This window comes from Cebidichthys violaceus, unplaced genomic scaffold, assembly GCF_023349555.1.
Source record: "Cebidichthys violaceus isolate CVI_PGR_0920_01 unplaced genomic scaffold, fCebVio1.0.p SCAF_19, whole genome shotgun sequence".
In the NCBI taxonomy this organism is placed as follows: domain Eukaryota; kingdom Metazoa; phylum Chordata; class Actinopteri; order Perciformes; family Stichaeidae; genus Cebidichthys; species Cebidichthys violaceus.
In genome coordinates this window covers 8,885,525-8,903,325 of record NW_027176361.1, presented here as the reverse complement: position 1 = coordinate 8,903,325, position 17,801 = coordinate 8,885,525, and the positions used below count along the sequence as shown (strand labels likewise).

At 42.7% G+C, this 17,801-nt stretch overlaps 2 protein-coding genes across 11 annotated transcripts in view; both read left to right on the top strand.

Annotated features, from left to right (window-relative positions):
• The first annotated feature begins 617 nt into the window (after positions 1-617).
• On the top strand, positions 618-5,948 carry krcp (kelch repeat-containing protein). Its single transcript, XM_068713891.1, has 13 exons — positions 618-823; positions 956-1,117; positions 1,243-1,324; positions 1,642-1,698; positions 2,293-2,488; positions 2,695-2,793; positions 3,225-3,356; positions 3,429-3,616; positions 3,730-3,926; positions 4,022-4,116; positions 4,218-4,272; positions 4,408-4,505; positions 5,152-5,948. Exons 1-13 carry the CDS (start codon positions 762-764, stop codon positions 5,376-5,378), a joined length of 1,650 nt encoding a protein of 549 aa, XP_068569992.1. The 5' UTR covers positions 618-761; the 3' UTR covers positions 5,379-5,948.
• A 3,731-nt stretch (positions 5,949-9,679) lies between these two features.
• Positions 9,680-17,801, top strand: part of mark2b (MAP/microtubule affinity-regulating kinase 2b) — a 41,637-nt gene continuing 33,515 nt past the window's right edge. For all 10 annotated transcript variants that reach the window (XM_068713540.1, XM_068713534.1, XM_068713539.1 and 7 more), the window contains exon 1: positions 9,680-10,951. In XM_068713540.1, the coding sequence (XP_068569641.1) occupies positions 10,901-10,951 (51 nt within the window). In that variant the 5' untranslated portion in view covers positions 9,680-10,900. The remainder of the gene's footprint in view (positions 10,952-17,801) is intronic.

The following is a 17,801-nucleotide window of genomic DNA, read 5'->3' as shown; positions in this document are numbered from 1 at the left end:
ACTGGAAGAAAACTCTGATCTGCCATTTGGAATGTATCTAAAATACTTTGTGTGCTACGGGACCAAATGACAAACAGGTTTAGAAATTATTATTAACGAAGTACAGCATTAAATTCCCTTTCTTGATGTGATATGTTGGCTATATTACAACGAGTAAATGTGCTTTACATAAAACATAAAGAGGCATTGAGACATGAAACATGGCAATATACATATAAATATAATTTGACAATAATTGAAAATAATATATTTTCTAAAAATAATAAAACATAAACAAAGTTAAAATTGAAAAAAACGAGATAAAACTATGAAAAAAGCCGTGTAGTTTCAGTTCAGTACAAGCGATGAATGCAGAGCCCAGATGTAAAAGTGTTGACAAGGACTCCTGAACGCAGCTTTAGTGACGTCTCGCAGCGGTGCTGAATGCAGGCCTCTGATTGGCTAGCGCTTTGTGAGACGCAGCCTGCAGTGTACTTGATCTAGGTTTAGCGTGCACTGCATGGGCGGAGCTCTAGTTCTGCTATATACTCAACAGTGCAGACTCCACCCGTGCAGATACTCTTAACAACAAAACACGCGCTCGTTCTCCTTTGACAAGAACTCGCGCGGAGTTTAGATATACAACACATATCTGTGGCGGGAGATGTCAAACGGAGGGAGCTGGAAACGTTGTTTTGGTCTTGAATTGTGCCAAAAATAAAGTAGCATAGCAGAACGAGTTGTGGCATTTAACGGGGTTCACCGTGGACCACAACGCAAAGATGGGAGATTTCGGAGTATATGCGGTTTTTGGAGTAAACGGTCCGCCTCAAAGGCTGCTGAGGTAACTACGATAAACGATGACTTTCAATTGTTATGTTATTTGTTATTAATAAATAATGTACGATCTCTAGCCGTTTTTGTGGATGGCAAGAAACCAATATTCCCTTATTTTTGTATTTTGTTCCCGTGTCAGTGCTGAAGGTTCGTGCAGGGTGTCTGTTGCAGTTCCCCCGAGTGTCCGCCAGGTGGTGCTGTTCAGCAGCGGGCCGTGGGGAGAGCGGATCTGCGTCAACGCAGAGCTCAACGACGCGGACCGTTTCCCCATCACGATCGGGAAACTGACTCCATATAACAAGTAGGTCCATTACTAAAACTACCAAAACACTAAAAGTGGACTGTGTTGTGATATTTCTGAGTCTCCCGTTCATCTGCTGTCATCTAATTAAATGATGATTTACCGGCACGTCTCGTGCCCTGCAGATGTCTGTCATGGGAGCAGTGGGAAGAGGAGACCTGGACAGACTGCGTCACGCTGAGCGTCACTCTGGAGGGAGGAAACCTGGTAAACATCGAGCAAACCTTAAGATGCAGTCTAATAAGTGGTGATGTTATTGAACCAGCTAATAGCCACGAGACAATACGTATGGAAATATAACACAGTAATCCTCGGCAATAAGTCATATATGTTTATATATATTTTGTGGTCTTCAATCAAAGCAATTTGGGGTAAAATTACATAATTTATGTATGATTGTAGACACATTTTTGTCTAGGTAATACAATTTACAGTACAAGTCCGTTCCTGCACAATGGTTCAATTATGGATATAGTCTATATATTTATATATATATATAATGGATAAATGTATTCCCCCTTCAGGTAAAAGCAGATTGGTCAAATCCAGAGCTCCTGTCTGTGAAGGAATACACACCAAAGGTAATCTGTGTGAATTATTTACTTTATATATATATATATATATATATATATATATATATATATATATATATATATATATATATATATATATAATTGTATTAGTGTCAGGAATTAGCCACTTATACAGTAAAACTCCATATCAAGAGCCACTTGTTACAGTTATATTTTAAAACTATAATGTATTTAATACTTACTTTTGTAGTTTCCTACATTCAACACAAAGCCTCTCAGAAACCCAGTATGGACAAATACTTTTTTTTTTCTTTTTTCTTTTTTTTACAGTTCTATGATGGTTCTTGTTGCAAGCAAAAACCAGAGCAGAGTGAGATTTCTTCACCTAAAATAAAGACTTTAATATCCCCCTTAAAGCCCAACGTGTTTGTGCTGCAGCATTGCATCCTGGTCTATTGATGCCGATGTCTCGTTTGCCACAACATGTTGTTTTTGCAGGACTCACAGATGAATGATACTTTACTGATAGCTGTTTTTTTGTAACGGCTCGTCTCTCTTTCCCAGTTCTCTCTTGGGATCACATTTCAAACATGAACTATTTGCTAAATGATGAATGACACCGTGTCTGTTGACTCGTCCCAGGACACCGTGGCTCCCCTCGCGGCCCGGGAGCTCAACGGCAAGAGGAAGAGAGCGCGAGTGTCGGAGGAAGACGAGAACGTGTGTCCCAATGGCACCGCGGAGAAGACCACGCCTGTGAGAAAGGCCAGAAGTCAAACCAAGGGGGTCCAGAAGCTGTTCAGTGCTGGAGCAGATGCAACAAGGATGAAGGGAACAGGTGAGAGAGACCAAAGAGTGTGTTTGTGTGCTTTAGATTGTTGAGCCTGTAAAGAAAACAGTATTGATGCGTGAGTGTGTGTGAGCCAGGGTGTTATTGTTAATGCTAATTAGTGCTAAAGACACTCCGGCGGCTCGGCGTTGGAGGAGTGAAATGTTTCTTTGTGTACTTTTTTTTTTTTCTCTTTCACTTTCTCCGTTCCACAGCTAATGGAGCAGGAGAGGCGCAGGGGATTGTGGGAGGAACGCCTCCTCAGAGTGCAGCCAGGCCGAAGAGTAGGCAGGCCAAGACTCCCACACAGACCGGTAATTGTGTGCACGCACATTACACACCATTTTAGTTGTGTTTTATGTTGACTTTGTGGCGTAGTTATTCCCCTTTCAGTCCCGTAGCTGGTACGTTGATACACATCACCCACATGAGTTCACAGAATAGTGTTTTGTGTACACATACGCGCGGACAGGCCATGGTGCATCCAGGTGTTTGTAGGTTACAGCCACCTGGGTAGCACCGTTGGGGAAAAATACGCTTATTTGCTGTTTAATGCCGCGCTCGTATCCCTGTCTTATAAGAAACTGGAGCCAGGGGAAGCTTAGCTTAGCATAAAGACTGGAAACGGGGGGAAACTGTTAGCGTAGCCATCATTTAGACGTCTATCCTGAGATTTAGCTTGAGATTTAGTTTGAGAGACATTACCTCTTGAAATCCCAATTTTCTGTGTTGTTTTCCCCTGCAGCCCCATTGGTCAGCCCGTCGGGTCGCTGGGGTCAGACTCTGTGTCCCATCGATGCTCAGACGGCTATCCTGATTGGAGGGCAGGGATCTAGGATGCAGTTCTGCAAAGACCCCATGTGGAAGCTCTGCACAGGTCTGTCACAGAACAACATTCATAACTTAAAGTGGGTTTTGATGTCTAGACTGAGTGTTCTCTGTCCAACAGAGGACATGTCCTGGTTTGCGGCGGAGACTCTGGCAGAGGGCCCGACGCCCGAGGCCAGGATCGGCCACACGGCCGCGTACGACCCGGACTCCAGGCGGATCTTCGTATTCGGAGGCTCAAAGAACAAAAAGTGGTTCAACGACGTTCACATCCTCGACACGCAGAGCTGGAAGTGGACCATGGTGGAGGTGTGTGTGTGTGTGTGTGTGTGTGTGTGTGTGTGTGTGTGTTTTGTGTGTATTATTGCTGCTTGTCCTCCCCCTTCATGTCCTCCTTCCTCCCTCTCTCTCACCTCCTCCAGGCCCAAGGAAAGGTTCCTCCTCTGGCCTACCACAGCTGCAGTATGTTTCGTGGTGAGCTGTTTGTGCTCGGAGGAGTGTTTCCTTGTCCGAACCCGGAGCCCGACGGCTGCAGCGACTCGCTGTATATCTTCGACCCCAACCTCTCCATCTGGTACCAGCCGATTGTAACTGGCGACACGCCCTCCCCCCGCTCAGGGTGAGATGGTTCGATCCAAATATCATCTCAGCACGTCCGGCTGACACTCCTTCATTCTCTCCGTGTCTCATCCTCCCTTTTTGTTTCTCTTTCAGCCACTCTGCATGTGTGATGCAGGAGAGGAAGATCTATGTATTTGGTGGGTGGGACACTCCCATCTGCTACAATGACATGTACATGTTGGACCTCGGTAAGCCACACACTCATTGGTTTGAGAGGAAATTCTTGGTTTCCATACACTGAATAGTTCAAATGAAAACCTTTTTTTTTTTTTTTTTTTTTGCTTGTCAGGTCTGATGGAGTTTTCTGCTGTGAAAACAACTGGGAAAGCTCCGTCCCCTCGAAGGTACACAATTTAACCCAACTAGAGCTGAATACTGTACCTCAGTACTTTTAGTATATATATGTATTATATCTACACTGGTATCACACAATTTCAAGCAGTATTGAGTCTTTTCTGTGTTTAATGTGTGTGTTCCAGCTGGCACGGCAGTGCTGTGCTCTCAGACACAAAGTTCCTGATCCACGGAGGCTACAACGGAAACAACGCTCTCAGTGACACCTTCATCTTTGACATAGGTGAGAGACGGCTCACACTTACACACACACACACACACACACACACACACACACACACACACACACACACACTCACTCACACTTACAGAGTTCAACCTGGGAAGGAGATTTAAAGGAGAAGTATTGGTTCACGTTCATAGATCAAAGTACGTCCAATCAAAGGTTCTTTTGCAGCAGGGCTCGGTTATTTTCATTATTTCTCAGTTAATCTTATAGTCTATGAAATGAGAAACTGATGAACATTCTATATTAGATTGAGCTTTATAGAGTACAGATACTTAGAAAACCCAAATGCATTTCCCTGACTTTCACATAGGGGGCTTGTTTGGTTCAAACCCCAAAAATATACAGTGATGGGGGGAAAAATTAAAGAAAATCATCAAATGTTTGCTGTTATTTTCTTTGAAAATTATAATTTATTGATTATTGGAATACATTCTCAGGTGACAGGCTAATTATTTCAGCACTGTCAATATCCCATAAACCTATCTGCTCAATTTTATAGTTGAAAAGTATCAAACGGTGATTTACAATGAGTACATAAGGTCTTCAACTACATTTTTAAATTTGCATTGATTAATACAATTACGTTATGGATTTTCATGACAAAAAGAATCACTTTTTTTTCTTCGTTTCATTGGTTCAGACACCAACATCTGGACGGAGGTGACGCTCCCCCAGCTGTCCGTCCCCAGGGCGGGGCACGCCATCATCACCATGGACACGGCCAATAACCACCGTTTCTCGGGGGACGATGAAGACGCCGGCTCCGTCACAAAAACCCTGCTGGTGTTCGGAGGCGGAGACAACGAGGGCAACTTCTTCTCCGACCTGACGACCGTCGCCGTGGAGGATCTGCTCGGTGCTATTTAAAGAGAGGAGTGAGTCAGAGGTGAACCCTCACTCCCCCCCGACTGGATGTGAAGCTCCTTTAACACCCCCACAGATCCTTTATTATTTATATTCCTACAGTGTGTCTTTGTTTCCTCTCGTTGTGTGAACCCTCTTTTATTTCTGTGTTTTTTTTAAAGATGTTGGTTTTGGAAAGTGTACAGTTTGGGCATTTCTTCTATGCAGATCTGAAAATGAAACTACATCTCCATGTAGTGCATAACAGGAATAATGGAGGTACTTTTTTTTGCAAACATTAAAGAAAGGTGGTTCCTCTTTCTCTCCCTGTGGTTCCATATTAATAAGAACAATGATCTTGGTATAAATCAAACATTCAGATTGTTTTAGTCATCCAGGACACTACTGATTTGTTTATGTACATATTTTAAAGCTTTCCAACTTCTTCCTCAGTTAAAATGTATATTTTTTATTTCTGTTACAGTGAACTGTAATTGGGGCTTTTACGTTATTGTCGTAATTTTCTCATGCTGGTCATTTGCACTTACCTTCTGTCTTTTCTTAATAAACATTTTTTTTTCACTGTATTTTAAATAAAATCTTCCTTCTGAGTGAACATTTAGTTTTTCTGCTCAATTACGTCTCTATAAAGAAAGTAAGCAGAGCTGCAGTCACAGTTAAACTTCAAGCTTTTCCATTTGCAGAATAATCAAAGCACTTTTTTGAGTCTGACATGAGACGGTGAGGTATAATTTATACCAAGTAGTGTCAACTTGGTGTAATTTAAATGAGGTTTGACACTTCAACAGGAAAGGCCCATTAATAACATCCCTGTTGGCCCGGTAACGCAACACTAACAGGAGCTAATGTCAGACTAGCGGAGTAACGCCGATGCTATCTTCAAAGAAACGGGGCTAAATGGAGACATTTTAATAAAAGATTAGTGGAGCTCGAGAGGGATTATCTTCCTTTCTGCTGAAAAGCTGATAATGGAGTCATGAATGTGGCTGTTTTAAAAAAAAAAAAAGTAATATATTCATAGGATTATACAGCCGGGAGATTCATACAAGTCAGTTAATAACCACTTATTTAAAGTACAAACTAGCGGCACATTAAATGTTTCCGTGCTTTTTCATCCCCTTGAACAGAAATCATAATGAAATGTTCATCACAAAAAACAACCATGATTGAGATCTAATAAACTTTAGCTTATCAGATCTGACTTGAGTGTTTCAAAAGAACAAGAACTGGTAAATAAGTTAGATAAGCAAGATTTTGAATACTGTCTGTGTGACTGGTAAGATGTAGGAGACCCCAAAATAATGAACTCACACCAGACAGACATGTACTACAGCTGCTTTGCTCTGGTAAATTATTCAACAACTTGTCTGGTCTCTAACTAGAAAACAGACCAGCAATCCACCTCCTCCGTGGCATTTCCTCTGGTGAGACAAAGGAAAGCCTGGCTTCCTAAAAAAGGTTCCAATTGAAATGAATCAGTTTCCTCATTTCCCTTAAAGTCTTTTTTTTCCTCTTGACTCTTTCACTGCAAGTAAAATATGCAATGTACTTAATAAACTATAAAAGTCTTCATCACGCTGGTCCTAGTCAGGTAAAGATAATTGTTTTTATATATTAGAGAATTCAGTTATATTATTACTTATTAAGTACATTATGATGAACTTCCTGTGATTGTAAATCCAACAGCTCCGCCCACCTTCAACCTGAGCAGACGTCTAATTAGACTGAATAATTAACTGCTGCTGGGCCTTCGTATGATTTATTAACATGATGAAATACTTTAATTGGTCAGGTGCTTAATGAGCTGGACCAGACACATGAGCAAACCCTCCTGTCTGTTACATGCAATTAAAATAGGTAAAATAACTCCAACATGGTGAGACTTCAATTTCCTATTACTTTTATTGATGCCTAAAGAAAGTGATAAAGGTGACACTGTGATGGATCCTTTATTGTAATAAAGTCACAAATCTTTATGTGGTATTCATGGAAAGTATCTTTATACACAAAAAAAGTATTGTGTCACCTACATTTTTTGTTGTAAATCAGAAAAAATAATTCTGTGCCCATTTATACACAAAGCAAGGTGAAGATTTTCCAAACTTTGTTCAATACTGGCTTACTGACAGTGACATCACTGGTGCAGCTGGGTGGCTAATGCTGCACTGAGATCAGAATTTGAATGCTCTTTTGATGTGATGTCACAGTAATGAAGATCCGCATATTGCCACAGAGTGAGTTAGATTATTGTCGAGATGAACTAAAATGCATGTCTGTGTACAGCGTGCCAGCTTCCACACAGAAAAATATTGGCTGCATATTAAAAATAACTGTCATTACAGCCTCAATCTGGCCAGATACAGTTGGCACCCTGAAATAGGAGACTGGAGACACAAAAAAAGACTATGTTATTTTATGTTCATCCAAAAGGACTTTAAAATAACCTTAAATCAGCTGCAATTAACAGGCCTCCTACTCAGAGTGTCATTTCTTCTCCAAAGCAAAAGTATGGCAGCCAAAAAAAAAAGCTTTTTCATCCAAATATTTATGGGACACACAGCAGGAAATAGTCTCAGGATGGACTGCGGGGTATACATATTTCAGATAGACAGACAGATATTACACTGTAATATATTCAGGCATCCTGCAGATGGCGACACTAAAGCACATTTTCCCCAGCAACAAACATGACTCTTACTCAAACAGACCATGAATAATGTGTAAAGAAATACATAAAAAAAAATAAAAAGTAGAGTCACTGAGTTCATGTGGCAAATCATTTTGTGCACATTCTTTATTTCATATTCGTCTCAAAGCGCTGGTCACAAAATACGTCGGCCCTCCAGTCATCCACCGTCAAAATGGACAAGCGCCATCACTCTGAAAATGAAAAAAGAAAAAAAAAGGACATATTCTGCCAAGTCAGTTGGACTGGTTTGAATGTTTACTGATTGATAAGTTACAAGAAAGGCCCAGTGATTCCCTCTGGTGCAGTAAACAAGGCTGTATGAAAACACTTTTATGCACTGAAAACTGTTTGTCTCCCTAACAGTGTATGTCCCCCTACACATACACTCCTTCCATCATCAGGGATGTGATACATTTTTCCCCTTGATTCATCGGGAAATCCTGCCAGTTGGATGCTCTCCCAGTCATCACTAACAAGCCTCTCATACCGCTTCATTTCCTGATTTCTGTTTTATTTTCTCCCTAACATCCTTGCATTGTGCGAAGCGGTGTATATGTTGCATTGTGGCTGGTCTCTCCAGACCTCCTGATTGACAGAGTTCACACATCACCACTTTCCAAACGGCAGCCATATTGTCTTCGTCAGTCCGTGGCTGTTGCTAAGTAACTTGGAAATGTCTGTGCCGGCTGTCAGCATCTCACAGTCACATTTATGAGCACATATCTACAAATGGCACTTTATTTCTACGATTGCAATGAAGACCCATAACTCAACCACATGAGGGTTTAATAATTGGCTATGGCCTCAGATAGATTCAAATGAAAACGATGGGGATGATACTTTACGCAAACATTCTGTATGGTTGACAAAAGAAGGAGTCATTCGACAAAACTACCTTTCAACCAGAGGATCTCCAGTGTCAGCAAAGGTCTCCCTGCTTGTGAACAAGGCTCACTGGTGTGCTGCTCTAATATGTGACCTCTGACGAAAATGCCATATACATGTTTTAAAAAGTTGGAACGGAAACGCAATGAATAAGTGAAAAGAAAAACGCCTTCGGGGACAATACTGAAGATTTTGGGCACAGTATCAAAACTATAAACAGTAAAGAGCCCTCAGAGACTTGTTGTTGGGGATTGTAGCCTCTGTGAAGGAATGCCGGTCTTTATGTGGGCCCCTGGAATCATCAGCACCTTTCACACCACCAGCAATGCAATACACAAACAAAACAATTAGATAATTACATTTTAAGATCCTATTTTTTTAAATATATAAACATGAATGCATGAACTTGTTCCGGGGCAAATATTTGAACTGTCACAGGGCCCCTCTACAAGATCATATTGTAATGTAGGTGTAAATAGGTGGTAGGCTACACATTTACAAGTAATCAAATTCCCAAAAAACAACTGACACACGCATTGTGGGGCCTCTGGTGGTCTGGTCTGAGGTTTTATCTCCGTTAAAGCTACAGACAATACCCCGGGACCTGCCATTTATCAACCTGGAGGAGTCGCGTTCAACCAGTAAAAGACTCGGAAAAAGCCGAGTGGAGCCGAACGCGGACCGAACCCCCCCCACACCCCTCCTCTTTCAGTCGTGGTGCAAGCAGCCATGTTGCCGCGAGCTTGTTCCGGTATCAGGGCAGGATCGTGCGCATAGACTCGATCGGGCGCAGCTCCTCGCCTCTCTCCCCCTGTCGCCCGTGACACGCACCTCCTAACAAGAACACCCCACTTGACCAATAATGGATTTTACAACTTGATGATTCCTCCTTCAGTCGGCTGGTTCCGGGAATAATATCAGCCTCTGTACCGACGGACTGGTGTCTATCGCCTCTCTGCAGTGCAGCACTGTTGAACGACCTTATTCCAATCACGCAACACAAGGAAGAGCGCCGGTGATTTCCGTGGATTTTGAGTTTTGAGGTTTTGCTCTGCGGCCGCAGGAAGATAAGCTAACTAGCTAGCGTTGCTTCGAAAGAAACACCGAGTTAGCTGCTAGCTACACGGGCTAACGTCGGGCAGCCAGTTAACTAGCGCAACAGATTACATTCGTGTTTCTCACCTGCCATGTGACCATTTTACATGGTGCTGCATTTTGTCTTTTTTGGATACCCTACCCCTGGATATTTCGCTGGGAACATTTTGAATTGTTTTGTGTGAGTTGGGGAAGGTCAAGACCTCGCCGGGAATAACTTTGGCCTGAAAGTTTGTGGACCCCGGATTTGATTTCAGACCATCTTTGCCACAAAAAGAGAAAAAAAACAGGCGTCGACACCTTGTTATGAAAACGACGCTGGATAAACACTCGATGTAGATTTCGGCGACAGTTCTGGCTTCCTCAGTTAGCAACCTCACAGGTTAGCATGCTAGCCACCTAATTGAACCTTGTCTCGTTCAATACAACCATTGCCCCAACTTTTCTTCAAGCTAGCCCGAGCAGCTAGCTGGTCAAGACGTCAGAGCACCAGGCTGATAGTTCGCTGGTCACCCTCGACACTGGTACATGCTAAAGTGGAAACGGTGTTCACATCAAGACCGAAAGCTAAAGAAGACACTTTTTTTTTGCTTTTCCTGTTTTGTACTTGTTGACAAACATGGGCCGTGCGGTCGCTGCTAGCTAGTTTCTAGCTAGCTAACTCGGCTAGCCGCGGATGTGGGATTCAACTTGTTGATTCACGGGCTATCTGTCGTGCTGCTAGCTGGCTAGCACCGGACATCTGTTGGACATTTTCCTCCACCACCAGCTAGACAGATTTTAAATGCACAATAGACACTGACGAGTCGTTTTTGCTTCACTGTTCCCTTTTTTGGCAACTTCCAGTCTATCAAAAATGTCAACAAGGACCCCACTGGTGCAAGTCATTGAGAATTCGACCGGACAGGTAAGACTCTTAAGATCATTCTCAAAATGTGTGTTTTAGTTGATATTTACACATGAATCTACTTAAGAATATAGTCTTTATCTACTGTGGAAAGGGCCCTGCTCGGCCTCTCACAGTCTCTGGTTGTCTCTCTGTCTCTGTTGTCTTTGCCACACAGCAGTGATTCACCAGCTTGCCTACGCACTCACACTGGATTTCCCACTCTTTGCAGAATAGAAGAATACATTTTAAGGCTGTGTTTAGTCTGTGTGTTAGGGCATGTCCTCCTACTTGACTTTTCAGGACTTTGACCTGTTTGCAATACAGACGATCCTGTCTGACAGTTCCACATGAATGCCATATAGTTAACAGAAGTAGTGCAAGCATGACCATAAAGTCCTCACACACTTATGATCTCTTGGAAGAAAAAGTTGTATTTGTGCGGGACGATCTTGATTACAAAGCAGAACTTGCTGGTTGTTGTTGTTGTTGTTTTGAGGAAGAAGCTTTCGTGGCTGTGTTATAAAAGATAAGTCTTTCAAAGTTGTTGGTACTTATGCTGTCTTGTAAGAAACAAGTTCGTTCATTGATTTATTAAGAAATTGTACATTAACAGGTCCAGAGCACATCTGGAACAGATGCGGATTAAATTGAGAGGTGTTCTTAAAATTGTCTCCCAGGTGTTAAATTTGAATTATAATTTATTTAATTTCCTTCGACCCCCCCCCCCCCCCTACAACAATATATCCTCCTTTGACCTAAATCAAGTGACCTTTATCAAGAGGCCAGAGGGCTTCTAAACACACTAGACTATTACATAAATACATGTAGCAATATTGCAAGCTGGAGATTCAAAAAGTATACACACACACACACACACACACACACACACACACACACACACACACACACACACACACTGATATTGTGTTTAAAAGACAAAGAAACCACTTGGCTGTGCTCTGTAAATCATTATTGGAAGGCTGGAATAAAGCCCTCGCTTCAGAGACAGCGTCTGTCTTAATCCTGTTGACAGTTCCACTGAAGATTCATTGTAATGATGAATGAAACTCACATGAAAACCATTACGGCTTCCGATACAGACAATGACCTGCTTTACTTGGACAGCTGTTGACTAGCATCATGTGACGAAACATTTCTTATGAGTGTTGGATGGAAACATTTGTGTGCGTGTACATGTTGACTGTGTGTGTGTGTGTGTGTGTGTGTGTGTGTGTGTGTGTGTGTGTGTGTGTGTGTGTGTGTGAGAGAGAAGCTAACCCATTTCTATATTTGTGTTGCTTGACTATCTGTAGATATAATAAAGTAGCTGTGGTGAGGCTCTGGCGTGATGCATTGTTTTAGCAGTTGTTCGGTAGCCCTGATGAGTTTAGCAACATAAATAGAGCAAATGTGCAAACATAAAAAACATTTGGTTAAATACTGACCGTGGCTTTTAAAGGATTATGACGTCATAAATAAGGGAGGCGTTATTGAATTGCACTTTTTTTTTTTTTTCAATCCGTCCCAAGAGCTGCACCCTCTGTCAAACAGTTTACTACCTGACACATTGAAAGCCCAACCCAGGTGTGTATACTGCCGCTGCACAGCTAACCACACTGTAGCGCTGCTCTTACCAGCCAATAGGGAAGCCCCTCGATGTCAGAGACTCAAAAGGTTCAAAGATTTCCGTCCGTCTGCGCTTCTTGTGCAAATAAAACGCTGACAGAAGTTGTCTGTTGATACCATGATCTCACCGAGTGTCGGCCGAGTGTGCTGGCTCGTCTCACTTGATGGATCAGTGCCTCCATTACAGTGTGCAGGAAAGCAGATCGACAGCTAGACCTGGGAGGTTGGTTGATGGGTGTGGGCGAATAACACATACATATTCTAACCTGGCTACACCCTAACCTGGAACAGAGGTCAGAAACAATGCAGTTGGTTATAGGAGTCTCAAATACACACACTGGTCCTCTTCGTATCCAGTGGAATTTTTAAGGCTGATGTCACAGATGAAGTTTGGTGTGTTTTGAACATTTTTGATAGAACACACACTTGTACAAACACGCGAGTATTAACCTTCAACACTGGCAAACTTCCTCATTGAATTCATGAGAGGGAGATATATACTTCTGCTGTGAAAACGTTTCACAGTTGTACACTCTAAGTTCAGTATCTTGGTAATTAATAACCCTCGAATTGAACTTCCTGGTGTGCTTTGTTTGTGTAGCTTTTAGTGACTCGTCTCTTTTGTTTTATTGCAGTGCTATTGTTGCACCCCCCCTGCTCCTCTTACAGCACCTAGTGAGGATTTAGGGGTGTATGAAAAAAAAGTTTTGGGGTTTACGGCAAGTCCTTAACTGGGTTTGTAGGCTAAGGGTCACACATGGATACTCCCACACAAACACAGTCTGTTTTAAAGGCCATGTATAGAAAGCCTTTGGTGTCGGGTCTCAAGATACGGGACAAAATGGCACCGGACATGAAGACGGGTTGAGTGTTGACATGACTCTTCCCGTCAGTATATTTTGATCCGATTAGTCAATGTGTCGCTAGGTAAAGCACATCTTCTCTAAACATCCTCACCTTGTATATCTGGTGATTTAGTTGACTCGGATGGAAAGTTTTTTTTTTTTTTTTACACATGACCGGCAAACAGAGCTGTTAATGTGTACAAAGGTCTGGTGGACGTTGTAAAAGTTACTGACCTGGTCCGACTACCGCCCCGTCATCATAAACAGCCGCAGGGCCCGTTATCATAAGAGAGCTGTCAAAGGCAGTGAAGTGACTTTTGACATCTTTCCGACGGTGTGAAACGGCAGATATGTTGAGTGGCTTTGATCTGACATGTTGCTACACAAGGTTAGGTGCTGGCTGTTAGTTTGGGGAACTTATTTGGACACGGCACTCATTATCAGTGTGACATCGGTTCAACCTTGAATACCGGGAATTTGTATGCAACGCGAGGACGGAGCAGATTTTTAACGGCACGGTTATTAAAATGTATTTTGTCTCAGAAACTGATATTAAAATGGTCCGAAAATGTTTGCCGTAGCTTCGTGCTCTTCGTCCACTTCCCCAGACGTGATCAGTTGATTGTCTGATTTCCTGTTTTACAATGTTCCCTCTCTATTCATTGAGCCACGTCTTCTGAAAAGACAGGCTAATGCAGCCAGAAATACTGGTCTGCCTCTTCAATTGTTACTTCATCCTCCATTTCATTGTTTGGGTAGTTGCACACTAGCCTGAGTAAGCTGGATCCTCCCCACATGGAGGTGGGATGTATTTGAACCATTAATTTGTCCAAGCAATAGTTCCTCCTTGTAGCAGCCACGTACAAGAGACGATAATCTGACTAAAGTACCTTTAGGACTTGATTGTAATTTTGACCACAAAGGAAATGGAAATAAAGTACAAAGTCACAAGATGGCCCATATGAAGGTGTTAAAGGCCGCCAATGCCGACCTGGTTTAAGGCGAGGAAAAGTTCCTGCAAGAACGTAGAAAACAGTCAGAAAGCCAGCTTCCGCTGAGTTACCTTTCCAGGATGGCTGAGCGTGCAGTTTTTTTTTTTAAACCAAATTAATGGCTGCTGTCATGTGATTCTGCCTACGAGTTTATACTTCCTGTCGCTGAACATTGACCTGTTTGTACGGTACTTTGTCGAGCAGGGGAAGTGGGAACGGGATCTGTGGGATTGTGTGTTGTTTACGTCCGTGTTTGCTTGCTAGCTCGCTTTTGCATGCGTGTTATTGTGTGTGTGTGTGCACTTTACACACAAAAGGAGACGTAATGAGTTGTAATTTCCCTCTGTTTGAATGAAAAGCAGTGGGACTAGAGATTTTTTTTGCCGATTTTGTTGCATTTTCCCCATTTCTGGATTGAAAATTAGATTGTCTTCCATTAGAGATTTCAGTGGTGGCATCCTTATAATTATTCCCAAAGTCTAAAATCATATTGTTAAAAAAATCTTGCCATTCCTCTGCCCTAGTTTCCAGTCTATTCCCGTTTGACCTTTGTAACCCTGCGCCATGACTGAAATGGTGACGGTTTGCAGGTTCAAAATGCCGTCGAGCGCCACAGCAACAGAAGACAAAGCAAACATAGTATTTGGAAATATGAGTGTAGCTGAGCTCAGTTTGATGCATTTCACCCGACGCCTTGGGAGTGTGAAAGCTGTTGAGCTGGAAATGTAATATAGATGAGAGGGAGAGGAACGCTGAATGTGTGAGAGTATTGACACAGGTACGCCGGCGAGGATGTGTTTTGATATTCTGGCGTTCACCTATTTTGCCTTTTCTTATTCCTGCTCCCCATTGAATGAATCATCTCGTAAGCAATCTATACCAAACACACACACACACACACACACATATACATACACGTTGCTGTTACGCCCAGGAAACCATAAATTATGCCTCTCTCCTTACCAGACCAGTCACTAGGCAGATGAACAGAAAGACAAAGCTAGCCAGGGCCCTAGCAACAGAGAACCTGCTGCACACACACACACACACACACACACACACACACACACACACACACACACACACACACACACACACACACACACACACACACACCATCATGTTCACATTTGCCGGCACAGACACGCACATTAGCGGCCCTTCATATTTTTTTTTTCCTCTGCACATGCAGTGAGTTGTTAATTGGATCGGAATTACGTGTTGATTTAATGAGTTTTGTGAGCCTTTACCTCCTTATACCTCGGACTTCCGGAAGACACTTAAATATAGGACAAGCAGGTGCTGCCGAGGTGTTTAACCAACAATGCAGTGAAGTTCAGTGCTGTGTGTGTGTGTGTGTGTGTGTGTGTGTGTGTGTGTGTGTGTGTGTGTGTGTGTGTGTGTGTGTGTGTGTGTGTGTGTGTGTGTGTGTGTGTGTGTGTGTGTGTGTGTGGATTGTCTTGAGGGAGCGGGGTAAAACAGGCCTTTCCAGTCGAGCCGAGTGGAAGGTGTGGCAGCTAACCGTAGACCTGCGATGTGAAGGCTTTGACGTCATTCAGTGGAAGGCGTGTGGATCTGTTGCTCACTGCTTCAGTGTAACTCACTCTTTCTGTTTAGTCATCTGATGTCAGTGTGCCGTGAATACTTGGGATTTCTTCCTGTGATCAAATGTGTGTTTTGTTTTCTAGTAAAGGTTTAATTAATAGTTGCGAGAACTGCTGTCACGGATTTGAAAGCCCAACCCAAGTTGCATTTGTTGCCTTTCTTATTATCGTTCAGAGGGAAACAAACTGGGCAAGATTATAGATAAAACTACAAATAAAACTGCTGTTTTGGCAAATGTATGTTGGTCTAAAATCAAAGTAGATTTCCAAGATGCGCTTTTGTGTTTGGTGGCAAACATTCAAGCCTCCATTGTTTGTTCACTCGATGCTCCTTCCAAGTGGTAGTAATGCTGCTTGGTATCCAGAACATGTTTCCCAGGGCTAAAGCAGTCTGTGTCAGAGGTGTTTGATGGCACGTTACTTACACTCGATTCACCTGCTTAACAGTCCGACTAGTTTTAAATGCTTTTAGTTGAACAACTTGATTCTGTGGCTTTAGCGTGTGTCCTTCCCTCGTGTCCTGCGGGATTAGCTGCGTCCTTTTGGAGGAAACGTTCTGATCTCTGCTGAGTCACACTGATCCAGAAATCCAGTCCGAATGGTGAAATTGGGTTCGCCGGGGTTCACATCAAATGGTGGGAACTTGCGTCGTTATCGGGCTATTAATTCCCTATCTTTGATGTGTGGCGTGTACACCCAAAAGACATCTTTTTGAACCCAGTTGCTTCATTAAATCTCTCCTCAAGTTAGGATTTGTAATAGAACATCACGCCTACTGTACCTTAGCTTATAACGGTGGCACTCTTCCCGTGATTTAACCGGACTCTCAAAACCACTGTTCCGGGTTTCCACACAAACTTTGTTTAGCCGAGGTGATAAGCCACTTAGTCGTTAGATGACTGCCTAAACAATAGTCGTACTCACACAGCCAATATATGCCATTGACTGTATGAAATAGAACCTTTTTGTTTCTGTGCTTTAAGACGGTGGTCTTTTTATTTTTTCAGGGGAAAAGTTTGAGGTAGTGGCCTTTTTTCATTTATTTTTTTTTAGGCGAGGTGGCCCAAACCTGGAAATCCTGTACCCTCGTCTATCTATACATGTATTCATCAGCTTTTTAAATGAGCCACCCTGTGAAAGCTACACAGACCTGTTTGCTCTGGTGGCACACACACACACACACACACACACACAGTTGCATAGCAGCACAACGAGGGCACGCAAGGAAGTGCTGTGCGCCGTGTCCCTACTGTGACAGCAACAGAGCAAACAAGAGCTCTGAATTGATTTGACACAAACACACACACACACATACACACACAGGCACACACAACTATACACATACCTAGGAGGTTAGGGTAATCCAGTTCTAGAGAACACACACACACTTCACAGCAAACTGAGACTCAGCGTGACACCACCTTGCTAAAGTAAGGGGCCTCTCACAAGTATACTAAGCCATGTGTGTGTGTGTGTGTGTGTGTGTGTGTGTGTGTGTGTGTGTGTGTGTGTGTGTGTGTGTGTGTGTGTGTGTGTGTGTGTGTGTGTGTGTGTGTGTGTGTGAAGAGTTTGTATAGCTAGTATGCATGTATTATAGGTACTTTATATCAGAAGGGGCCCTGCAGAGTTTCAAAAGAGGTGACAAAGGAGCAGGGAAGCAAAAAAAATGGATTAAATTGTGATTGGAAACATTGTGCAGATCACCGTTATTAAATGCTTTTTCAGTCTTTCACTGCAGTGAGACTTGAGCCAGTGGAGCTGAAAGCACACATCAGCACTACGACTGAAAAGCTTTCCAGTT

Bases quoted from the DNA above. Each gene is read 5' to 3' on its own strand.
- krcp (XM_068713891.1), top strand. From the start codon at position 762: ATGGGAGATTTCGGAGTATATGCGGTTTTTGGAGTAAACGGTCCGCCT. The intron at 2,794-3,224 runs GTAATTGTGTGC...TTTCCCCTGCAG, and splicing joins CAAGACTCCCACACAGACCG to CCCCATTGGTCAGCCCGTCG. The intron at 4,273-4,407 runs GTACACAATTTA...TGTGTGTTCCAG, and splicing joins AAAGCTCCGTCCCCTCGAAG to CTGGCACGGCAGTGCTGTGC.